Source organism: Tachyglossus aculeatus, chromosome 10 (assembly GCF_015852505.1).
Source record: "Tachyglossus aculeatus isolate mTacAcu1 chromosome 10, mTacAcu1.pri, whole genome shotgun sequence".
Classification (NCBI taxonomy): Eukaryota; Metazoa; Chordata; class Mammalia; order Monotremata; family Tachyglossidae; genus Tachyglossus; species Tachyglossus aculeatus.
In genome coordinates, this window is record NC_052075.1 from 52,476,820 (window position 1) to 52,502,704 (window position 25,885).

The following is a 25,885-nucleotide window of genomic DNA, read 5'->3' on the forward strand; positions in this document are numbered from 1 at the left end:
CCATAGTAAGCACTTAACGTTACCATCATTATTAGTGAGCCCGCTGTTGCGTAGGGACTGTCACTATGTGTTGCCGACTTGTACTTCCCAAGCGCTTAGTACAGTGCTCTGCACACAGTAAGCGCTCAATAAATACGATTGATTATTATTATTATTATTATTATTATTAACCCCTCCCCCCACCTGGACACACAGGACTCTCTCTGACACCCCTGTGGCCCCCCTCAGTGGGCTTCCCTCACTCCCCACATTCCTGTGTCTCCACCTTCTCTCCCTGAAGTCTACCCTCCATCCCTCCTACTGCAGCTTTAGCTCGTTTAGCTCATGGTGATGATGGTTCTGGTACAATTAGCTACAATTATAGACATGATTACTGAGCCCCCTCCTTCCTCTCCCCCTCGTCCCCTTCTCCATCCCCCCGTCTTACCTCCTTCCCTTCCCCGCAGCACCTGTGTATATGTATATATGTTTGTACATATTTATTTATTTATTTTGCTTGTAAATATCTATTCTATTTATTTCATTTTGTTAATATGTTTGGTCTTGTTCTTTGTCACCCCCTTCTAGACTGTGAGCCCACTGTCCTTCCTCTCCCCCTCGTCCCCTTCTCCATCCCCCAGTCTTACCTCCTTCCCTTCCCCGCAGCACCTGTGTATATGTATATATGTTTGTACATATTTATTACTCTATTTATTTATTTATTTATTTTACTTGTAAATATCTATTCTATTTATTTCATTTTGTTAATATGTTTGGTCTTGTTCTCTGTCTCCCCCTTCTAGACTGTGAGCCCACTGTCCTTCTTCTCCCCCTCGTCCCCTTCTCCATCCCCCCCACCCCCGTCTTACCTCCTTCCCTTGCCCACAGCACCTGTATATATGTATATATGTTTGTACATATTTATTACTCTATTTATTTGTTTATTTTACTTGTAAATATCTATTCTATTTATTTCATTTTGTTAATATGTTTGGTTTTGTTCTCTGTCTCCCCCTTCTAGACTGTGAGCCCACTGTTGGGTAGGGACCGTCTCTATATGTTGCCAGCTTGTACTTCCCAAGCCCTTAGTACAGTGCTCTGCACACAGTATGCACTCAATAAATACGATTGATTGATTGATTGATTGTTGGGTAGGTACTGTCTCTATATGTTGCCAACTTGGACTTCCCAAGCGCTTAGTACAGTGCTCTGCACACAGTAAGCGCTCAATAAATATGATTGATGGATTGATTGAGGATAGCCCATTCTGGAATTTATTTTAACATCTGTCCTCCCTCTCTCGGTCTTAGGCTTGTGGTGGTCAAAAACAACTCGACTGTTTTGTTCACTCCCAGCACAGAGTTCTGCACAGAGTAAGTGCTCAGTGAATACTATAGTCTACGGAGTCCAAGAGGTCCAGGGAGGATTGGGCAGAATAGAGCACGTTAGACCAAGAGCCCGGGCTTGGGAGTCAGAGGTCATGGGTTCTAATCCCGGCTCTGCCACTCGTCAGCTGTGTGACTTTGGGCAAGTCACTTCACTTCTCTGAGCCTCAGTTCCCTCTTCTGTAAAATGAGGTTGAAAACCGTGAGCCCCACATGGGACAACCTGATCACCTTGTATCCTCCCCAGCTCTTAGAACAGTGCTTTGCGCATAGTAAGCGCTTAACAAATACCATCATTATATGATTATTATTATTATAAGGAGGGAATGGCGGAGAGGAAGAGAGGCGAGGATGGAGGCAGGGGGTACCAGGGTTGTGGAAGGAAAACTCCAGAGAGGCAACCTCCAGTTTGCTCTGGGTTAATCATTTGTTGACCTCACTTTGGGAAAGGGGCAGGGGACAGGGGGCGGGGGCAATTTAGGGTTCTCCTTCTTGTTCCCCGCAGACCCAAGCGCCTGGAGCCCGTCTGGAGGTCCCACCATGAGGAGGTCCTGGTTGTTGTTGCCGGCCGCGTGTCTGGCGGTCCTGCTGCCCTGGCCGCTTCTGTTTCTGCTGCTGCTGCTGCTGCTGGCCTGGCTGTGGTCCGGTTTGGAGGTGGCGGACCTGGCCATAATCCTGGCCCTGCTGCGGCACGGCCTGCACAGCCACGTGCGGCTGTCCCGTCGCCCCCCGGTCACGGTGCTGGAGCGCTTTCTGGGCGAGGCCCGGCGCAACCCTCAGCTGCCCCTGCTGCTGTGCCGGGGCCGCGTTCACACCTTCGGCCAGCTGGACCGGCGGAGCAGCCAGGCGGCCCGGGCGCTGATGGGGGCGGCCGGCGTGGAGCCCGGGACCTGCGTGGCCGTGCTGCTGCCCAACGGGGCCCCGTACGTCTGGGTGACCCTGGCCCTGGCCAAGCTGGGCTGCGTCGTGGCCTGCCTGAATTGGCACGTCCGGGGCCGGGCTCTGAGTCACGCCGTGAGGACCAGTGAGGCCAAGGTGGTCCTTGCCGATCAGGGTGAGTTAGGGAGGAGGGGGATGGAGGGGGAGGTGGAGGAGGAGGAAGGCCGGGAAGAGGAGGACAGAGGGAGGAAGGGGAGAACTAGGAAGAGGAGGAAGAGGAGGAGGAAGACAGGAGGAAGAAGAAGAGGAAGAGGAAAACTAGGAAGAGGAGGAGGAGGAGGAGGACGGGAGGAAGAAGAAGAGAAGGAAGAGGAGAACCAGGAGGAGAACCAGGAGGAAGAAGAAGAGGAAAACTAGAAAGAGGAGGAGGAGGAGGACAGGAGGAAGAAGAAGAGAAGGAAGAGGAGAACCAGGAGGAGAACCAGGAGGAGGAAGAGAGGCAGCGTGGCTTAGTGAAGAGGGCACAGACTTGGGAGTCAGAGGTTGTGCTTCTAATCCCGCCTCTGCCACTTAGCTGCGTGACCTCGGGCAAGCCACTTAACTTCTCTATGCCTCAGTTCCCTCATCTGTAAAATGGGGGTGAAGATTGCGAGCCCCACGTGGGACAACCTGATTACCTTGCATCTACCCCAGCGCTTAGAACAGAGCTGGGCGTGTAGTAAGTGCTTAACAAAAACCATCATCATCCTCAAGAGAAGGACCAGGAGGAGGAGGAGGAAGATTAGGCAGGGGAGGAAGAGGAGGACTGGGATGTAGTAAGCACTTAACAAATACATTTATTGTTATTATTATTAAGGTGACACAGCAGACATGTGGTGTAGCTGGAATTAGGACCTAGGTTTTTTTGACTCCTAGTACCACGCTCTGTCCACTATGCCATGATACATGGAGAGCACTTGGATCCGTGTCAGTGAAGCCCCCTCTTCTCTGGTCCAGGAGTGGGGGGCTGCAGAGGGATCAGGGCCCCAGGCAGGACCATGCCCTCACCCTTAGGTCCTGGTAACCAGTGGGCAAGGGGCGGGCACTGGGAGGAGATCACCCATATGCCACATCATAGGGTGGGGTAATAATAATTATGGTATTTGTTAAGCACTGTACTAAGCACTCCTAGTCTTTATAAGTGAAGGATGGGGCTCAGAGGTCATCGTTGGGTTGATCTGATTTGGGGCATGGGGGATTAAACAAGGAGGACTCCCTGGAGGAGGTGGAGTTGGGGGGTCTTGGAAGACGGAGCTAGGGCATCAAAATTCTCCACCTAAACAGCAGCACAACGGAGTTTACAAGACTCTCCAGGCCCAGAGTTCAGGTTCAAAGATCAAAGATCAAAACTCTGGTCTCAGCGGCCGTGTTTGCGCTTACCTTTCCCCGATCATCATCATCATCAATCATCAATTGTATTTATTGAGCGCTTACTGTGTGCAGAGCACTGTACTAAGCGCTTGGGAAGTACAAGTTGGCAACATATAGAGACGGTTCCCCGTCCCGATGTGTTGGGAGCCTATGTGGGCACATTCCGGGGTGTCTGAGTGAGCCAGTCTGCATGCCTTAGTCCGGGTCCGGTGGCCCCTGAATCGGACACTCTGGGGGCCAGTGGAAGGGGGCTGCGTGTGTCTGTGTGTGTGTGTGTGTGTGTCTGTGTGTCCCCTGGGACGCTTGTGTCCTTGAGCGAACAGTCTGGACTGAATCACGATCTGCAGATGCATCTCGTGGCCCTCAGGACCGGAGCTTTGCCTCCTCTCATGGAAAGCTGGAGTCGGGCTGGGGGATTTAGTTGACCCCCTGCTCCTCCCTGTGACTCTCCCCAGCCCTCTGGGGGGCTCGGCAAGCTTTTCATTCATTCAATCGTATTTACTGAGCACTTACTGCGTGAAGAGCACTGGACTAAGCACTTGGAAAGTACAGTTTGGCAACAGAGAGAGACAATCCCTATCCAACAATGGGCTCATTCATTCATTCTTTCATTCAATCGTATTTATTGAGCACTTACTGTGTGCAGAGCACTGTACTAAGCGCTTGGGAAGTACAAGTTGGCAACATATAGAGACGGTCCCTACCTGACAGTGGGCTCACAGTCTAGAAGGGGGAGACAGAGAACAAAACCAAACATATTAACAAAATAAAATAAATAGAATAGATATGTACAAGTAAAATAAATAAATAAATAGAGTAATAAATACGTCCAAACATATAGACATATATACAGGTGCTGTGGGGAAGGGAAGGAGGTAAGGCGGGGGGAATGGAGAGGGCGAGGAAGGAGGGGGCTCAGTCTGGGAAGGCCTCCTGGAGGAGGTGAGCTCTCAGTAGGGCCTTGAAGGGAGAAAGAGAGCTAGCTTGGCGGGTTCACAGTCTGGAAGGGGAAGACAGACAACAAAACAAGGTTTATCCCTTCCTTTTTTCTACTCCGTTTCTCAGTTTCCTAGACTGTAAGCTCGCTGTGTTATAACTCTGTTATATTGGACTCTCTCAAGTTCCTCGTTCAGTGCTCTGCACACAGTACATGCTCATTAAATACCAGGGATTGATTGATTTCCCCCTCCTGTAGCGGGAAACCTCATGTTGCGGGATCTCGTTGTCCTCCTCTCTCTGTCCTCTCCACCCCCGTCCAGCTGAGTCTCCCACTACCCCAACTCTGACCTTCAGCCCCCCTCCTCTCTCCTCCACCCCGGCTCCCACCTGACAGCTAAGCTCTGTTGTACTGGACGCTCCCAAGCGCCTAGTACAGCATGGCCTAGTGGATAATGCGAGGACCTGGGTTCCAATTCTGGCTCCGCCACTCGTCTGTTGCATGACCTTGGACAAGTCGCTTCACTTCTCTGTGCCTCAGCTACCTCATCTGTAAAATGGGGATTAAGACTGTGAGCCCCACGTGAGACAGGGTCTGTGTTCAACTTGATTAGCTTGTATCCAAGCATTTAGTACAGTGCTCTGCACATAGTAAGCACTCAATAATTACGATTGAATCTACCCCAGCTCTTAGAACAGTGCTTGACTCAGAGTAAGCTTAACAAGTAGGGAGAGCACAGCGTGGCTCAGTGGAAAGAGCCCGGGCTTTGGAGTCAGAGGTCATGGGTTTAAATCCTGGCTCTGCCACTTGTCAGCTGTGTGACTTTGGGCAAGTCACTTCGCTTCTCTGTGCCTCAGTTACCTCCTCTGTAAAATGGGGATTTTAAGACTGTGAGCCCCACGTGGGACAACCTGATCACCTTGTATCCCCCCCAGCGCTTAGAACAGTGCTTTGCACATAGTAAGCGCTTAACAAATACCAAAATTATTATTATTATTATAAGTACCGTTATTATTATTATTATTATTATTATTATTGTGGTGCTCTGCACACAGTAAGGGCTCAATAAATACGACTGATGATGATATATTATATCATAAATCACTTCTTTATTCATATAAACGTCTCCCCGCCATCCCAGACTGTAAGCTCGTTACAGACAGGGAGTGCGCCTGCTAATTCTGTTTTGTTGTACTCTCCCAAGGGTTTACTATTTGGCCATCCCTCACTTCACCCTCCTTTTCTCTTCTCCCACTCCCTTCTGCGTCACCCTGACTTGTTCCCTGTATTCATCCCCGTCTCCAAGCCCTGCACCACTTCTATCCACAGCTGAAATGTATCTATTTACATCAGTGTCCGTCTCCCCCTCTAGACTATAAGCTCGTCGTGGGCAGGGAATGTGTCCGTTCTATCGTACTCTCCCGGAACACCTCTGCCAATTCCGTTTTCTCATACTCTCCCAAGTGCTTAGTACTGCGCACGGTAAGCGCTCCATAAACACGGCCGATTGATGGATTATGTTGCCAACTTGTACTTCGCAAGCGCTTAGTACAGTGCTCTGCACACGGTAAGCGCTCAATAAATACGATTGATTGATTGATTGATGGATGGATTGACTGACTGTTGCTGACAGAGTTCAGCGACGCGCTGGAGGAGATCCTGCCGACGCTGCGAGAGGAGGGGGTCCGTGTCTTCTTCCTGAGCTCCTCGTCCTCGTTGCCGGGAGTGGAGCCGCTGCTGGGCCACGTGGACGCTGCGTCCCCCGAACCCATCTCCCCAGCCTTCCGTCAGGGCGTCACCAAAGACTCCGCCGCCTTCTATATCTACACCTCGGGGACCACAGGTGAGGGCGGCCCCGGTACCCACGGACACGGGGCTCTTCTTCCCCTCCCTCCCTCACAGCCCTCTTACGCGTGGCGTAGTGGATAGAGCACGACCCTGGGAGGTGGAGGACGTGAGTTCTAATCCTGCCTCCGGGTGGGTGACCTTGGGCAAGTCACTTGGCTTCTCTGGGCCTCATCTTCTCTGAGCCTCAGTTACCTCATCTGTAAAATGGGGATTAAGATTGTGAGTCCCACATGGGGCAACTTGATCACCTTGTATCCCCCCCAGCGCTTAGAACAGTGCTCTGCACATAGTAAGCGCTTAACAAATGCCATTATTATTATTATTATTATTATTATCTGGAAAATGGGGATTAAGACCGTGAGCCCCATGCAGGCCAGGTTGTGTTCACCCTGATTACCGTGTATCAACCCGGTATCAATCAGGAGGCCTTCCCAAACTGAGCCCCTTCCTTCCTCTCCCCCTCTTCCCCCTCCCCATCCCCCCACCTTACCTCCTTCCCTCCCCCACAGCACTTATATATACATATATATGTTTGTACATATTTATTACTCTATTTTATTTGTACATATTTATTCTATTTATTTTATTTTGTTAATATGTTTTGTTTGGTTGTCTGTCTCCCCCTTCTAGACTGTGAGCCCACTGTTGGGTAGGGACCATCTCTATATGTTGAGACATCCCTCCTTCCCCTCCCCACAGCACCTGCATATATGTATATATGTCTGTACGTATTTATTACTCTATTTTATTTGTACATATTTATTCTATTTATTTTATTTTGTTAATATGTTTTGTTTTGTTGTCTGTCTCCCCCTTCTAGACTGTGAGCCCGCTGTTGGGTAGGGACCGTCTCTATATGTTGAGACGTCCCTCCTTCCCCTCCCCACAGCACCTGTATATATGTATGTATGTTTGTACGTATTTATTACTCTATTTATTTTATTTGTACATATTTATTCTATTTATTTTATTTTGTTAATATGTTTTGTTTGGTTGTCTGTCTCCCCCTTCTAGACTGTGAGCCCGCTGTTGCACAGGGACCGTCTCTATATGTTGAGACGTCCCTCCTTCCCTTCCCCACAGCACCTGTATATATGTATATATGTTAGGACGTATTTATTACTCTATTTTATTTGTGCATATTTATTCTATTTATTTTATTTTGTTAATATCTTTTGTTTTGTTGTCTGTCTCCCCCTTCTAAACTGTGAGCCCGCTGTTGGGTAGGGACCATCTCTATATGTTGCCAACTTGTACTTCCCAAGCGCTTAGTACAGTGCTCTGCACACAGTAAGCGCTCAATAAATACGATTGAATGAATGAATGAATGAACCCCAGTGCTTAGAACAGTACTCAGCGTGGCTCAGTGGAAAGAGCCCGGGCTTTGGAGTCAGAGGTCATGGGTTCAAATCCTGACTCCGCCACTTGTCAGCTGTGTGACTTTGGGCAAGTCACTTAACTTCTCTGTGCCTCAGTTATCTCATCTGGAAAATGGGGATTAAGTCTGTGAGCCCCATGTGGGACAACTTGCTTACCTTATATCTACCCCAGCGCTTAGAACAGTGCTTTGCACATAGTAAGCACTTAATAAATGCCATTATTATTATTATTATTATTATTATTATTTCTTGGCACGTAATAAGCACTTAACAAATATTATTATTATTGTTATTATTATTATTATGTTCCCTGGGCTCCCCGGATTCTGGTCCCCTGACCTGCTGAGGGGTAGTCAGTTTGAGCATTTACTGCATGCAGAACACTGGGCTAAGCGCTTGGGAGAGTACAGTAGAACAATATGGCAGACACATTCCCTGCCCATAGATATTGGGGAATATATATTACTGTATAATAATAATATAAATAATAATATGAAGTATTGATGTAATAATGTTATATTATAATAATAAGATAAAGTATTTCTTTTGATCTTCACCCTGTTCCAAAGTACCAGTCTCCCCCACTCATCTATCCATAATAATAATAATAATGGCATTTGTTAAGTGCTTACTATGTGCAAAGCACTATTCTAAGCGCTGGGGAGGTTACAAGGTGATCAGGTTGTCCCACGGGGGGGCTCACAGTCTTCATCCCCATTTTCCAGATGAGGGAACTGAGGCCCAGAGAAGTGAAGTGACTTGCCCAAAGTCACCCAGCTGACAATTGGCAGAGCCGGGATTCGAACCCATGACCTCTGACTCCAAAGCCCGGGCTCTTTCCACTGAGCCACGCTGCTACTTTCCCAAGCGCTTAGTCCAGTGCTCTGCACACAGTAAGCGCTTAATAAATACAATCGCGCAAATGAATGAATTGAGCACTTACTGTGTGCACAGCACTGCACTAAGCGCTTGGGAAAGTACATTCTATCAATCTGTCACATCCGCTACCCACAACGAGCTTACAGTCTAGAGGGGGAGATAGACGTTAATATAAATAAATGACAGATATGTACATAAGTGCTGTGGGGCTGGAAGTTGGGGAGGAATAAAGGGAGTAAGTCAAGGCAGCACAGTATTATTAACAATCGTAGTAATAATCGTATTTAGGGGCTTCTCTTGTTTAGAGGCCCAGATCCTCAACTTCCCCAGGCCCACAGCTTCAACCCTAGCCCCCTGGCCCTCCTCAGATCATCATCAATCGTATTTATTGAGCGCTTACTATGTGCAGATCCTCCTCAGATGCTTCCAGAACTTCCAGTTTAATGCCCCCCGTCCTTCCCCAGCTTCTCCTAGCTCCCAGGCCTCAGACCCCCACCCATTTCTCATCCTCCAGGGCTCCCCAAACCAGCGGTTCTGACACACAGTAAGGTGCTGAAGACCTCCGGGACGCTGTACCTGTGCGGGGTCTCGAGGACGGACGTGGTCTACACGGCTCTGCCGCTCTACCACGCTTCTGCCCTGTTCGTGGGGCTCATGGGCTGCATCGAGATGGGTAAGCGGGCACGTGTGGGCAGGGCCGGGAGATGGGGCGGATGCTGAGCAGGTGCAGCTACTCCCACTCCTCCTGTCCGGCCGGACCCCGAGAAGTGCGGGGGGCGGGGGGAGAGACGGACCACCCGGGCCAACGGGGGTGGACAGAGCAACGGGGGCAGGGGAGCTGAGTGGGGCTCTGGTGTAATAATAATAATTATGGTATTCGTTCAGCGCTTACTATCATCATCATCATCAATCGTATTTATTGAGCGCTTACTGTGTGCAGAGCACTGGACTAAGCGCTTGGGAAGTCCAAGTTGGCAACATGTAGAGACAGTCCCTACCCAATAGTGGGCTAACAGTCTAAAAGGGGGAGACAGAGAACAAAACCAAACATGCTAACAAAATAAAATAAATAGAATAGATATGTACAAGTAAAATAAATAAATAAATAGAGTAATAAATATGTACAAACATATATACATATATACAGGTGCTGTGGGGAAGGGAAGGAGGTAAGATGGGGGGATGGAGAGGTGGACGAGGGGGAGAGGAAGGAAGGAGCTCAGTCTGGGAAGGCCTCCTGGAGGAGGTGAGCTCTCAGTAGGGCCTTGAAGGGAGGAAGAGAGCAAGCTTGGTGGATGGGCAGAGGGAGGGCATTCCAGGCACTACTATGTCCCAAGCACCATTCTATTCATTCAATCGTATTTATTGAGCGCTTACTGTGTGCAGAGCACTGTACTAAGCACTTGGGAAGTACAAGACGGCAACATATAGAGATGGTCCCTACCCAACAGTGGGCTAACAGTCTAGAAGGGGGAGACAGAGAACAAAACAAAACATATTAACAAAATAAAATAAATGGAATAAATATGTACAAATAAAATAGAGTAATAAATACATCCAAACATATATACATATATACAGGTGCTGTGGGGAGGGGAAGGAGGTAAGGTGGGGGGGGGGATGGGGAGGGGAGGAGGGGGAGTGGAAGGAGGGGGCTCAGTGTGGGAAGGCCTCCTGGAGGAGGTGAGCTCTCAATAGGGCTTTGAAGGGAGGAAGAGAGCTAGCTTGGCGGATGTGCAGAGGGAGGGCATTCCAGGCCATGGGGAGGACGTGGGCCGGGGGTCGACGGCGGGACAGGCGAGAACGAGGCCCAGTGAGGAGATTAACGGCGGAGGAGCGGAGGGTGCAGGCTGGGCTGGAAAAGGAAGCGCTGTACTAAGCGCTGTACCCTCCCTCGGGTCTCCCCACTCGGTGCCCAAGGCTGGGGTGCAGTCTTGCCACTTCCCAGAGAAGCACAGTGTTGGGGGCAGCTCGTGCCCAGTGGCCTGGTTATGGAGGAGAGAGAACAGCAGGGATTTCAATCCGTCACCAAATCCTGTTGGTCCCACCTTCAAAACATGGCTAAAATCGGCCCTTTCCCCTCCATCCAATGTACTACCACGTTAATGCAGTCACTCATCCTATCCCGCCTAGATGACTGCATCAGCCTCCTTGCTGACCCCCCAACCTCCTGCCTCTCCCCACTCCAGTCCATACTTCACTCTGCTGCCTGGATCATCTTTCTATAGAAACGTTCAGGACATGTCACTGGAGGCCTTCCCAGACTGAGCCCCTTCCTTCCTCTCCCCCTCGTCCCCCTCTCCATCCCCCCCATCTTACCTCCTTCCCTTCCCCACAGCACCTGTATATATGTTTGTACAGATTTATTACTCTATTTATTTTACCTGTACATGTCTATTCTATTTATTTTATTTTGTTAGTATGTTTGGTTTTGTTCTCTGTCTCCCCCTTTTAGACAGTGAGCCCACTGTTGGGTAGGGACCGCTATATGTTGCCAACTTGTACTTCCCAAGCGCTTAGTACAGTGCTCTGCACACAGTAAGCGCTCAATAAATACGATTGATTGATGGATTGATGTCACCTCCCCCTCCTCAGAAATCTCCAGTTGTTGCCTATCCACCTCAAAGTGCCATGGGGCTGGGAGGGGGGATGAATAAAGGTAGGAAGTCAGAGCAACGCAGAAGGAAGTACTTATTGCATGCAGAGCACTGTACTAAGCGCTGGGAAAGAATGTATAAGCGGGAATTCGACCCGGACCCTGGTATTGAGGGGCTTACAGTCGCCTGCCACCTCTCCAGGGATCCCCTGTGTGCTGAGCCCCAAGTTCTCGGCCTCCCAATTCTGGGATGACTGTCGTCGGCACCGTGTCACTGTCATCCAGTATGTGGGAGAGGTCCTGCGCTACCTGTGTGCCACCCCCCAGGTAACCTACGTTGCGCCTCCCCCCCCCACCACCTCCCTGCAGGACCACCAGGCCTCCAGCCCCCCGCCTCTGTTGCCCCACCCCAATCCCGCTGGCCACCAGAGGGGTCTAATGGAAAGCGCTCAGGATAATAATAATAATAATGATAGTATTTATTAAGCGCTTACTATGTGCAAAGCACTGTTCTAAGCGCTGGGGGGATACAAGGTAATCAGGTTGTCCCACGGGGGGCTCACAGTCTTAATCCCCATTTTACAGATGAGGTAACTGAGGCTCAGAGGAGTTAAGTGACTTGCCCAAAGCCACACAGCTGACAATTGGCAGAGCCGGGATTTGAACCCCTGACCTCTGACTCCAAAGCCCGGGCTCTTTCCACTAAGCCACGCTGCTTAGTGGATAGAGAGTCAGAATCCCGACTCTGCCACGGACCTGCTGTAGAACTTGGACGAGTCACTTTGCTCCTCTGTGCCTCAGCTTCCTCATCTATAAAATGGGGATTAAATCCCCGTTCTCCTTCCTCCTTAGACTCTGAGCTAGTCTAAGATGTGGGGCAGGGGCTGTGTCTCACCTGGATGGAGCCCTAGTCTGGGAGTCCGAAGGACCTGGGTTCTAATCCCCGCCCCACCACTAGTCTGCTGTGTGACACTGGGCAAGTCAACTCACTTCTCTGGGCCTCGGTGTCAATCAATCAATCAATTGTATTTATTGAGTGCTTGCTGTGTGCAGAGCACTGTACTAAGCACTTGGGAAGTACAAGTTGGCAACATATAGAGACAGTCCCTACCCAACAGTGGGCTCACAGTCTAGAAGGGGGACCTCATCTGTAAAATGGGGATGAAGACTGTGAGCCCCAGGTAGGACAGGGACTGTGTCCAACCTGATTACCTTGAATCTACCTCAGCGCTGAGTACAGTGCCTGGCACATAGTAAGCGCTTAACGAATACCACAATTATTATCATTAGGAGACCCTGCCCCTGCCCTTCTCCTTTGGGAGGGAGAAGGAGGGGGAAGGATGGCTTGACTTTCTGCCCCCAACCTTTTCTTCTCTAATGCAGTATTGTCCTCTCCCAAGCACTTAGTACAGTGCTCTGCACATAGTAAGCGCTCAATAAATACGATTGATGATGAATGAATGGAGCATATGCCTACTGCTCCGTTCCTCTTGGCACTCTCTCCTCCTGTGGATCCTGGGCAGAAGGGTGTGTGTGTGTTGGGGGGAAGAGGGGTGAGTGATCCCGGGTACCTGGGTGGTCCTGGGATAATAATAATAATAATCATGATGGCATTTATTAAGCATTTACTATGTGCCAAGCACTGTTCTAAGCACTGGGGAGGTTACAAGGTGATCAGGTTGTCCCACGGGGGGCTCACAGACTTCATCCCCATTTGACAGATGAGGTCACTGAGGCGCAGAGAAGTGAAGTGACTTGCCCAAAGTCACACAGCTGACAATTGGCAGAGCTGGGATTTGAACCCATGACCTCTGACTCCAAAGCCCGGGCTCTTTCCACTGAGCCATGCTGCTTCTCAGCATGTGTGTGACCGGCTGGACACTCGCCTTCAACTGGCCCCCGGCTCAGGCCGGAATTACCCACAGAAGGAGACCAGGGAGCGGGTGGCCGGGTACTGGGGGTGGGTGATCCACTCAGCAACCCCGAGGGCCGGGGACCCGGTGGGGGGCCTCTCCCCACAGCGGGACAACGACAGGGACCACCCGGTGCGGCTGGCGGTGGGGAACGGGCTGCGGCCGGAGGTCTGGGAGCAGTTCCTGAGCCGCTTCGGGCCCGTGCGGGTGTGCGAATTCTACGGCTCCACTGAGGGCAACATCGGCTTCATCAACTACACCGGCAAGCTGGGCGCCGTGGGCAAGAGCTCCTTCCTTTATCGGGTGAGCGTCCCTCCCTCATGAGCCCACTGCTGGGTAGGGACTGTCTCTATATGTTGCCAACTTGTACTTCCCAAGCGCTTAGTACAGTGCTCTGCACACAGTAAGTGCTCAATAAATACGATTGATGATGATGATGATCCCCCCATCACCTCTGTCTTTCCCCAGGGTCCAGCTCTCCCTGAGGTCCCCACCCCTCTGACCTCCCCTGACCCCACAGGATCGAGCATCCCCCCATCACCTCGGTCTCCCACCAGGTTTTAGCCTCTCCCCGGGGTCTTCCCTCTGTGTCCCCCCATCCCTCACATCCTCCAGCTCCTCCCTCATCCCCCTGTCACCTCTGGCTTTCCCCAGGCACCAGTCCTTCCCTGGTCTCCCCACCCCTCTGTCCTTCCCTGTCCCTCCCAGCCTCCAGCCCTTCTCTGGTTTGTACATATTTATTACTCTATTTATTTATTTTACTTGTACATATTTAGTCTACTTATTTTATTTTGTTAATATGTGTTGTTTTGTTCTCGGTCTCCCCCTTCTAGACTGTGAGCCCCCTGTTGGGTAGGGACCGTCTCTATATGTTGAAACGTCCCTTCTTCCCCTCCCCACAGCACCTGTATATATGTATATATGTTTGTACGTATTTATTACTCTATTTTATTTGTACACATTTATTCTATTTATTTTATTCCGTTAATATGTTTTGTTTTGTTCTCTGTCTCCCCCTTCTAGACTGTGAGCCCACTGTCGGGTAAGGACCATCTCTATATGTTGCCAACTTGTACTTCCCAAGCGCTTAGCACAGTGCTCTGCACACAATAAGCTCTCAATAAATACGATTGAATGAATGAATGAATGAATGAATGGATGGTCTCCCCTATCCCTTCTGTCTCCCCCTGCCCCTCTCAGTTTCCATCCCTCCCCGGGGTCTCCACCCCTCTATCTTCCCTGGGCCCTCCCTGTGGCCCCCACGCCTTGGTTCCATCAGAATCCAGCCTCTTCCATCCCACTCCGGGGTCTCCACCCCTCTATAATGGCATTTATTAAGTGCTTACTGTGTGCAAAGCACTGTTCTAAGCACTGGGGGGGATACAAGGTGATCAGGGCCCTCCCTGTGGCCCCCACACCTCGGTCCCCTCAGAATCCAGCCTCTTCCCATTCTCCTCACCCACTCTGACTCCAGGGTTTCTCCTCTCCAAGATGCTCTGCCCCTTTGAGCTGATCCAGTTTGACATGGAGAAGGAGGAGCCAGTGAGGGACAGCAAAGGCCGCTGTGTCCCCGTGGGCCCAGGTACGCCCGGCCGGAGGTGAGGAGGGGTGGCGTTTGGACCCTTTTAGACTGTAAGCCCACTGTTGGGTAGGGACTGTCTCTATATGTTGCCAACTTGTACTTCCCAAGCGCTTAGTACAGTGCTCTGCACACAGTAAGCGCTCAATAAATACGATTGATTGAGTAATTGATTGACCAGGCCGGGGGGCTCTGAGAAAGGCCGAAGCCGAGGGGGCTGTCCAAGCCTCCTTCTCTGTCAGTTCCTCTCTCCACACAAACCTCTTCTCCATCTCACAGCACTTCTGCTTCGCTTTCTGGAAGTCCCCGCTGGCTCTTTTCTTCTTTCAATTGATAAATAATAATAATAATGGCATTTATTAAGCGCTTACTATGTGCAAAGCACTGTTCTAAGCGCTGGGGAGGTTGCAAAGTGATCAGGTTGTCCCACGGGGGGCTCACAGTCTTAATCCCCGTTTTTCCAGATGAGGTAACTGAGGCCCAGAGAAGTCAATAATAATAATAATAATAATGATGGTATTTATTAAGCGCTTACTATGTGCAAAGCACTGTTCTAAGCGCTGGGGAGGTTACAAGGTGATCAGGTTGTCCCACGGGGAGCTCACAGTCTTAACCCCCATTTTACAGATGAGGGAACTGAGGCCCAGAGAAGTGAATCAATCAATCAATCAATCAATCAATCGTATTTATTGAGCGCTTACTATGTGCAGAGCACTGTACTAAGCGCTTGGGAAGTACAAATTGGCAACACATAGAGACAGTCCCTACCCAACAGTGGGCTCACAGTCTAAAAGGGGGAGACAGAGAACAGAACCAAACATACCAACAAAATAAAATAAATAGGATAGAAATGTACAAGTAAAATAAATAAATAAATAAATAGAGTAATAAATAATAGTAATAAATAGTAGTAATAACAGTAGTAATAGTAATAATAGTAATAAATAGTAATAAAGTGAAGTGACTTGCCCAAAGTCACACCCCCCCCCCCCCCACTTTAGCGACCTTCCTTATAGTGCCCCCCAACCCCTCTTCCCAGTCCGGTCATGACTGACTCCCCCCCACCGCCCCCCACCCAGGGAAAAAGGCCCTTGTTATCACCAAGTTACATTAACAACAACCTCATTCGCACCTACTCAGCCCTCCTGTCCCGCCATCGACGCCCGGCCCACGTCCTCCCCCGGGCCTGGAATGCCCTCCCTCTGCCCATCCGCCAAGCTCGCTCTCTTCCTCCCTTCAAGGCCCTACTGAGAGCTCACCTCCTCCAGGAGGCCTTCCCACACTGAGCCCCTTCCTTCCTCTCCCCCTCGTCCCCCTCTCCATCCCCCCCCGTCTTACCTCCTTCCCTTCCCCACAGCACCTGTATATATGTATATATGTTTGTACATATTTATTACTCTATTTATTTTACTTGTACCTACCTATTCTATTTATTTTATTTTGTTAGTATGTTTGGTTTTGTTGTCTGTCTCCCCCTTCTAGACTGTGAGCCCACTGTTGGGTAGGGACTGTCTCTATATGTTGCCAACTTGTACTTCCCAAGCGCTTAGTACAGTGCTCTGCACACTGTAAGCGCTCAATAAATGCAATTGATTGATTGAATTGGTGGAGCCGGGATTTGAACCCATGACCTCTGACTCCAAAGCCCGGGCTCTTTCCACTGAGCCACGCTGCTTCTCAATTGATCTCTCCCTCTCTCCATGTTCATTCCTGTTTTCTCTCTCCCTTTGTCTCTGAGTCTCTCTCTCTGTGTCTGTCTCTCTGGCTCCTTTGGCCTCCTGAATCTCTTCCTGTCTCTCTGTGTGACTGTCTCCGTGTTCCATCATCATCATCAATTGTATTTATTGAGCACTTACTATGTGCAGAGCACTGTACTAAGCACTTGGGAAGTACAAATTGGCAACATATAGAGACAGTCCCTACCCAACAGTGGGCTCACAGTTCTGATTCCCTCTCTCCCTTCCGTATGGCTTTCCTGGCTACCTCTTCCATGCTGAGAAGCTGCATGGCTCAGTGGCAAGCGAAGCCGCAAAGAAAAGGGAAGCAGCGTGGCTCAGTGGAAAGAGCCCGGGCTTGGGAGTCAGAGGTCATGGGTTCTAATCCCGGCTCCGCCACGTCTGCTGTGTGGCCTTGGGCAAGTCGCTTAACTTCTCCGAGCCTCAGTTACCTCATCTGTAAAATGGGGATTAAAACAGTGAGCCCCATGTAGGACAACCTGATCACCTTGTATCCCCCCCCAGCACTTAGAACAGTGTTCCGCACATAGTAAGCGCTTAACAAATGCCATCATTATTATTATTATTATTATTATCCAGCGTCTCCCCTCTCCACCCCTGGTCCCCGCAAATCACTTTCAATCACTTGAGAAGCAGCATGGCCTAGTGGAGACAGCACAGGCCTGGGAGTCGGAAGGACCTGGGTTCTAATCCCGGCCCCACCACATGTCTGCTGTGTGACCTTGGGCAAGTCACTTCGCTTCTCTGTCCTCAGTTACCACATCTGGAAGATGGGGATTAAGACTGTGAGTCCTAGGTGGGACAGGGACTGTTTCCAACCCAATTACCGTGTATCTACTCCAGAGATTAGTACAGTGCGTGGCACATAATAAGCGCTTAACAAATACCACAATTATTATTATTATTCTCCCTCGTCCCCCAGGGTGTCTCTCTGCATCTCTCCCCCTTCTAGACTGTGAGCCCACTGTTGGGTAGGGACCGTCTCTATACGTTGCCAACTTGTACTTCCCAAGCACTTACTACAGTGCTCTGCGCACAGTAAGCGCTCAATAAATACGATTGATCTCTGTTTCTGTGTCATCACCACCCCCCATGGCATTTTCTGAGTGCTTACCATGTGCAGACACTGTACTAAGCTCTTGGAAAAGTACAGTACAGCAGAGTTGGGAAGCACGTTCCCCTCCCACAATAAGCTTACAGTCTAGAGAGGGGGGATAGAAATAAACCGTTAATAATATACGATTAATAGATGTGTACGTCATCATCAGTCGTATTTATTGAGCGCTTACTGTGTGCAGAGCACTGTACTAAGCGCTTGGAAAGTACAAGCTGGCAACATATAGAGACAGTCCCTACCCAACAGTGGGCTCACAGTCTAAAAGGGGGAGACAGAGAACAAAACCAAACATACTAACAAAATAAAATAAATAGAATAGATATGCACAAGTAAAATAAATAAATAAATAGAGTAATAAATATGTACAAACATATATACATATATACAGGTGCTGTGGGGAAGGGAAGGAGGTAAGATGGGGGGGATGGAGAGGGAGACAAGGGGGAGAGGAAGGAAGGAAGGAAGGTGTACGTGAGTGTCGTGGGTTTAAGGGTGGGTGTATGTGTCCTTCTCATTCATTCTATCGCATTTATTGAGCGCTTACTGTGTGCAGAGCACTGTACTGAGCGCTTGGAAAGTACAATTCAGCTTGGAAACCTCCCCCCCGCCACCCCGTCCATCCCCTGCCCATCTTTGAGTCGGCCACTCCCCCGTTGTCCAGGAGAGACCGGGCTGCTGCTGACCCTGGTGACGACCCTCAACCCCTTCCACGGCTACAAGGGGTCCCCCACTCAGACCGAGCAGAAGCTGCTGCGGGACGTGAGGCGAAAAGGGGACGTCTACTTCATCACGGGCGACCTGCTGACCCTGGACGCCGACGGCTTCCTCTATTTTCGGGACCGCATCGGGGACACATTCCGGTGAGAGAGGAGGTGGGGTGGCCGGCCCACCTCCCCCTCGCCGCTCCCCAGGACAGGTCCGGAGCGAGGACTGTCCGGGCTGGTCCACCATGGAAGGGCCGGCCCTGTCCCGGGTGGTCCCTGACCTTCAACCTCTTGTCCGGGGCTTGGACGGGAAGGGCGTCCAACGTGTCCAAATGGCCTGGTGGCCTCCATCCCTCCCCAGAGCCCAGAGTACAGGGAGTCACCACCCCCGTTCTAGCTGCCCTAAGCAGAACGATCCTTGGCCCATTCTGGAGGGAGAAAGTCGTCATCATCATCATCATCAATCGTATTTATTAAGCGCTTACTATGTGCAGAGCACTGTACTAAGCGCTTGGGAAGTACAAATTGGCAACATATAGAGACAGCCCCTACCCAACAGTGGGCTCACAGTCTAAAAAAGTAACTCATGAGACGAGTTACTTCTGGGCTACACTGGAGGGGTCACTGGAGGAGCCCAGGCCTGGCCCGTGTCCGACCCGTCTCCCCCCAAGCTGGGGTACAGAAGCTGGGGGATCTGGAGCTTTTAGGGGGGCATCTCTCGGCTTGGTAATTTTTCTGAATGACCCTGGCCAATCCCTGGCAGCTGGAAGGGAGAGAACGTGTCCACTCGGGAGGTGGAGGCGACCTTGGCCAGCCTGGATTTCCTGAAGGAGGTCAATGTCTACGGGGTCCCGGTGCCCGGTAGGTGGAGGATGGGGTTGGCCACCCTGGGGACGCCCACCCTCCGTGAACGACGCGTTTGGACGGGAGGAGTTGGGGGTTTTGGGGAGGGGAGGCAGTCAGGTGATCAGCTGTGAGACAGGCCCAGAGACCACTGAACCGCTGGGACAGGAACAACCTTTCATTCATGGTATTTGTTAAGCTCTTACTAGGTGCCAGACACTGTGCTAAACGCTGGGGGTGGATACAAGCAAATTGGGTTGGACACGGTCCCTGTCCCAGGTAGGGCTCATAGGCTCAATCCCCATTTTACAGGTGAGCTAACTGAGGCCCAGTGAAGTGACTTCATCATCATCATCAATCGTATTTATTGAGCGCTTACTCTGTGCAGAGCACTGGACTAAGCGCTTGGGAAGTACAAATTGGCAACATATAGAGACAGTCCCTACCCAACAGTGGGCTCACAGTCTAAAAGTGAAGTGAAGTCACAGTGAAGTGACTTGCCCGAGGTCACTCGTAGACTTGCAGACAAATGGTGGAGCAGGGATTAGAACCCATGACCTTCTGACTCCTAGGCCCGTGCTCTATCCATTATGCCATGCTGCTTCTTGGCATGCAGAGCACTGTACTAAGCGCTTGGGAGAATACAATAAACAATAAACAACAATAAACAGATACATTCCCTGCCCACAGTGAGTTTACAGTCTAGAGGGGGTGAGAATCCTGGACCTTGTTAGTGGGGGGTGAGGGTCTTTAGCAATCACTTGATCCGGTCAATCAGCCAATCAGATTTACTGAGCGATTACCGTGTGCTGAGCACTGTACTAAACACTCAATCAATCAAACAATCGTATTTATTGAGCGCTTACTGTGTGCAGAGCACTGGACTAAGCGCTTGGGAAGTACAAGTTGGCAACATATAGAGACAGTCCCTACCCAACAGTGGGCTCACAGTCTAGAAGGGGGAGACAGAGAACAAAACCAAACATACTAACAAAATAAAATAAATAGAATAGATTTGTACAAGTAAAATAAATAAATATGTACAAACATATATACATATATACAGGTGCTGTGGGGAAGGGAAGGAGGTAAGATGTACTTGGGAGAGTACAGTACAACAGACACATTCCCTGCCCACTATGAGCTTACAGTCTAGAGCGAGAGACAGAAATTAAGATAATAAATGACAGCTATGAACATAAGTGAAGCAGCATGGCTCAGTGGCTTTGGAATCAGAGGTCATGGGTTCGAATCCCGGCTCCATCACTTGTCAGCTACTTCACTTCTCTGGGCCTCAGTTCCCTCATCTGTAAAATGGGGATAAAGACTGTGAGCCCCCCGTGGGACAACCTGATCACCATGTAACCTCCCCAGCACTTAGAACGGTGCTTTGCACATAGTAAGTGCTTAATAAATGCCATTATTTTTTTAAAAAAGTGGTATGGGGCCGGGAGAGGGGAATGAATAAAGAGAGACCAAGTCGGGGAGAGAGAGGGGGGTGGAAGGAAAGGAAAAGAGGGTTTTGATCTAGGCTCCTGTCTCCAACCAGGGAAAAGCCTAGATACCCAAAACAGGTAGGGGCCTGTTGTTTGTCTGTGAGAGAGAAGGGATGATGGGCAGGGAGTGGGGAGAGGGGGAGGTACATCATGTCTTCTTAGCCTGTTCTAGACTTTAATCTCCCCGATGGACAGAGATAGCTTGATGTTCAAACAAACTCTCTCGTAAGTCTTGTTCTGGGCTAGGGCAGCTGATCCGTGTCCAGATGGCCTTGCCGCCCTCGTCCCTCCTCGATGCCCTGGGGTTCAGGGACTCATCCCCCTCTCTCTGGTCCCTGGATGATCCCTGGGTACAATGAACCCTGATCCTTGGCCCATTCTGGGTGGAGAAAGTCATCATCCATCGCGTCGGTCGAGCGCCAGATTCATTCATTCAATCGTATTTATTGAGCGCTTACTGTGTGCAGAGCCCTGTACTAAGCGCTTGGGAAGTCCAAATTGGCAACACATTGAGACGGTCCCTACCCAACAGCGGGCTCACAGTCTAGAAGGGGGAGACAGAGAACAAAACAAAACATATTAACAAAATAAAATAAACAGAGCAGTAAATATGTACAGGTAAAATAAATAGAGTGATAAATCTGTACAAATATATACACAGGTGCTGTGGGGAGGGGAAGGAGGTAGGGTGGGGGGATGGGGAGGGGGAGAGGAAAGAGGGGGCTCAGTCTGGGAAGGCTTCCTGGAGGAGGTGAGCTCTTAGTAGGACTTTGAAGGGAGGAAGAGAGCTAGCTTGGCGGATGTGCGGAGGGAAGGCATTCCAGGCCATGGGAAGGACGTGGGCCGGAGGTCGATGGCGGGGCAGGCGAGAACGAGGCACAGTAAGGAGGCCAGATGCATGCGGAGCACTGTACTGAGAGTACAGTGTACAGTGGCAGAGTGCAATAATAATAATAATAATAATGGTGTCTGTTAAGTGCTATGTGCCAGGCACTGTACTAAGCACTGGGGTGGATACAAGCAAATCAAATTGGATACAGTTCCATGTGGGGCTCAGTCTCAATCCCCATTTTCCAAAAAATGATCATTCTTATTATATTATCTGTTGAGCAATTTACTATGTGCCAAGCACTGTACTAAATGCTGAGGCAGATATGGGCTAGTCCGGTTGGACACAGTCCCCGTCCCACACAGGGGCTCACAGTTTGAGTAGGATTACATTGCACCCTCATTTTACAGAGTGGGAAACTGAGGCACAGAGAACTCAAGTGACGTGACTTTGGGCAGTGCCTCCCCCTCTAGACTGTAAACTCACTGTGGGTAGGGAATGTGTCATTTTATTGTCGTATTGCACTTTCCCAAGCGCTTAGTACAGTGCTCTGCCCAAAGTAAGTTCCAGGTGGCTCCCAGTCGTGTTACGGTAGTTTCCAGTGTGGTGTGGAAGTACTGATGTGGCCTTAGCGGGGGAGGTGGCTTGGAATGGGGGTGGGCAGTCCCTCCCCGCGGACCGGACGGACCACCACCCCTGCCCCCGGACCCCAGGGTATGAAGGGAAGATTGGCATGATGGCGGTGCAGCTGGCTCCAGGCCGGGCCTTCGACGGGCAGCGGTTGTACGCCCACGTCCGACGGACTCTCTCCGGCTTCGCTGCCCCGAACTTCGTCCGAGTCCAGGTGAGAGTTGGGTCCCGAGGAGGGGGCCCTCCCTGATCCTCCCCACCTCCCTCCACCCGCCCCCAGTTTCCATTTTCCCCTCGGGCCCTTCATTCATTCAATCATATTTATTGAGTGCTTACTGTGTGCAGAGCACTGTACTAAGCGCTTGGGAAGTACAAGTTGGCAACATATAGAGACGGTCCTTACCCAACAGCGGGCTCACAGTCTAGACGGGGGAGACAGAGAACAAAAAAAAAATATTAACAGAATAAAATAAATAGAATAAATATGTACAAATAAAATAAATAGAGTAATAAATACGTACAAACATATATACGCATATACAGGTGCTGTGGGGAGGGGAAGGAGGGACGTCTCAACATATAGAGACGGTCCCTACCCAACAGCGGGCTCACAGTCTAGAAGGGGGAGACAGAGAACAAAACAAAACATATTAACAGAATAAAATAAATAGAATGAATATGTACAAATAAAATAGAGTAATAAATACATACAAACATATATACATATATACAGCTGCTGTGGGGAGGGGAAGGAGGGACGTCTCAACATATAGAGACGGTCCCTACCCAACAGCGGGCTCACAGTCTAGAAGGGGGAGACAGAGAACAAAACAAAACATATTAACAGAATAAAATAAATAGAATAAATATGTACAAGTAAAATAAATAAATAAATAGAGTAATAAATACATACAAACATATACATATACACAGGTGCTGTGGGGAAGGGAAGGAGGTAAGGTGGGGGGATGGAGAAGGGGACGAGGGGGAGAGGAAGGAGGGGGCTCAGTATGGGAAGGCCTCCTGGAGGAGGTGAGCTCTCAGTAGGGCCTTGAAGGGAGGAAGAGAGCTAGGGGCCCTGCATCCTGAGAAGCAGCGTGGCTCAGTGGAAAGAGCCTGGACTTTGGAGTCAGGGGTCACGGGTTCAAATCCAGGCTCTGCCAATTGTCAGCTGGGTGACTTGGGGCAAGTCACTTCACTTCTCTGGGCCTCAGTTACCTATGAGACTGTTACATATTAAGACTTTGAGCCCCCTGTGGGACAGCCTGATCACCTTGTAAGCTCCCCAGCACTTAGAATGTGCTTTGCACATAGTAAGCGCTTAATAAATGCCATCATTATTATTATTATTATTAACCTGACCGCTTCCCCCTCCCTCCCATTGCCCTGCCCCCTTTCTGTGGTCACTTCTCTCCCTTGAGCTTCCTCCTGTCCCACAGGACGGCCTGCCCCTTCCCCTCTTTCCCCTCCGGCCCGGCTCCATCCCCTCCCAGCCCCTAGACTCAGGATGGAAGGAGAGCTAACACTCTGGGACCCAGAGGTGAAGGGAGTGGAGACCCAGCGCTTAGAACAGTGCACATAGTAAGCACTTAACGAACACCATCATTATTATCTAGATGTGCAGCCAGAAGGCTGGGTGGGACCGTGAGGCCCCGGGAGATGGATTGGGAAACTGAGGCTGAGGTGGAACTAAGATGTAGAGGTGTAAACGGAGAGACGGGGGTACAGAGAATGGGGAGGAATGTTAGTCCTAGAGAAGTGAAGTGAGCGGAAAGAGCACAGGCTTTGGAGTCAGAGGTGATGGGTTCAAATCCTGGCTCCACCAATTGTCAGCTGTGTGACTTTGGGCAAGTCACTTCACTTCTCAGTTACCCCATCTGGAAAATGGGGATTAAGACTGTGAGCCCCCCGTGGGACAACCTAATCACCTTGTAACCTCCCCAGAGCTTAGAACAGTGTTTTGCACGTAGTAAGCGTGCTTAATAAATGGCATCATTATTTTTATTATTATTACTAAGTGGCGGGGAGGAAGAGAGTGTCAGAGAGCAAAGGAGCGGGAACGATGGTGAGGCAGTTGGGAGAGACAACTGAAGTCCGGTGGTGGGGACGCTCTTTTTTCCCTGCCAGGAAGCCCTGAAGACCACAGGCACCTTCAAGCTGGTGAAGGCCCAGCTGGTCCGGGAGGGCTTTGACCCTGGGACCATCTCGGAGCCCCTGTATGTCCTCAGCAACAAGGAGAAGACCTTCCAGTCTCTGACTCGGGACATCTACCAGGCCATCCTGGACGGGAAATGGAGACTATGATTCCTCCACTCCAGTGGGGACTCCCCAGGAGTCCCCCCTGCCCCCTCCCCGCCACCCGACGGCCTTGCTACCCTGGCTCAGCACCCCTCTCCACTCCGCCAGTTGGACACCCTCCACCTAACTACCTTGTATCTACTATCCCAGCGTTTAAATCAGTGCTTCATAGTAAACGCTTAACGAGTACCATAATAGTAATTATTAATCTTCTGGACTCCCCATCTGTGCGGAATTGCAACCCTGGAAGGTCATCCCCAGGGTACGCTGTCTCCCCCTTTTAGACTGTGAGCCCACTGTTGGGTAGGGACTGTCTCTATATGTTGCCAATTTGTACTTCCCAAGCGCTTAGTACAGTGCTCTGCACATAGTAAGCGCTCAATAAATACGATTGACTGATTGATTGATTGGCATCCCGGCTCTGCCACTTGTCAGCTGTGTGACCTTGGCTTTGAAGGGAGGAAGAGAGCTAGCTTGGCAGGCTCACAGTCTAGAAGGGGAAGACAGACAACAAAACAAGGTTTATCCCTTCCTTTTTTCTACTCCGTTTCTCAGTTTCCTAGACTGTAAGCTCGTTGTGGGCAGGGAACGTGTCTACCCACTCTGTTTTATCGGACTCTCTCGAGTTCCTCGTTCAGTGCTCTGCACACAGTACGTGCTCATTAAATACCAGGGATTGATTGATTTCCCTTTCCTGTGGCGGGAAACCTCATGTTGCAGGATCTCGTTGTCCTCCTCTCTCTGTCCTCCTCACCCCCGTCCAGCTGAGTCTCCCTCTACCCCAACTCTGACCCTCAGCCCCCCTCCTCTCTCCTCCACCCCGGCTCCCACCTGACAGCTAAGCTCTGTTGTACTGGACGCTCCCAAGCGCCTAGCACAGCATGGCCTAATGGATAATGCGAGAACCTGGGTTTCAATCCTGGCTCTGCCACTCATCTGCTGCATGACCTTGGATAAGTCGCTTCACTTCTCTGTGCCTCAGTTACCTCATCTGTAAAATGGGGATTAAGACCATGAACCCCACGTGGGACAACCTGATCACCTTGTATCCCCCCACAGTGCTTAGAACAGTGCTTCACACATAGTAAGCGCTTAACAAATACCATCATTATTATTAGTATTATCTGGGCCAACCCTCTGCCTCCGGAAACCAGTCTCACCTCTACTTACCGGCATCCCAGCTTCCATCCGTCATGGACTCTGCTTCAACTAGTGGGAGAAACAGGCGTTTTGTCCAAGAATTCCTGCTCCCAGAGACCCCCAAGCCTGTCCAGGAATGCCCCTTTGCCTGCTCTTCACCCCCCGGAAGTCTCCTCGCCGAAAAAGCGTCAAATGTGGGCATCAGCCTCATCGGTTGACAAGCCCATCAGGCAGTCCAGTCCTGGAGAGCGCAATTCAAATCTGCCCTCAAAGTAATTCCCTCTCCCAGAACTACATTTTCCCCCCGT

At 50.3% G+C, this 25,885-nt stretch overlaps 1 protein-coding gene across 1 annotated transcript; it reads left to right on the forward strand.

Annotated features, from left to right (window-relative positions):
- Window positions 1–1,867: 1,867 nt before the first annotated feature.
- Window positions 1,868–24,778, forward strand: SLC27A5 (solute carrier family 27 member 5). The gene is made up of 10 exons (XM_038752702.1): window positions 1,868–2,418; window positions 6,224–6,433; window positions 9,211–9,369; window positions 11,495–11,619; window positions 13,314–13,508; window positions 14,697–14,787; window positions 18,299–18,497; window positions 19,105–19,202; window positions 22,223–22,353; window positions 24,267–24,778. Exons 1-10 carry the CDS (start codon window positions 1,905–1,907, stop codon window positions 24,441–24,443), a joined length of 1,899 nt encoding a protein of 632 aa, XP_038608630.1. The 5' UTR covers window positions 1,868–1,904; the 3' UTR covers window positions 24,444–24,778.
- The last annotated feature ends 1,107 nt before the right edge of the window (window positions 24,779–25,885 follow it).

Bases quoted from the DNA above. Each gene is read 5' to 3' on its own strand.
- SLC27A5 (XM_038752702.1), top strand. From the start codon at position 1,905: ATGAGGAGGTCCTGGTTGTTGTTGCCGGCCGCGTGTCTGGCGGTCCTG. The intron at 11,620-13,313 runs GTAACCTACGTT...CTCTCCCCACAG, and splicing joins ACCTGTGTGCCACCCCCCAG to CGGGACAACGACAGGGACCA. The intron at 19,203-22,222 runs GTAGGTGGAGGA...CCCGGACCCCAG, and splicing joins CTACGGGGTCCCGGTGCCCG to GGTATGAAGGGAAGATTGGC.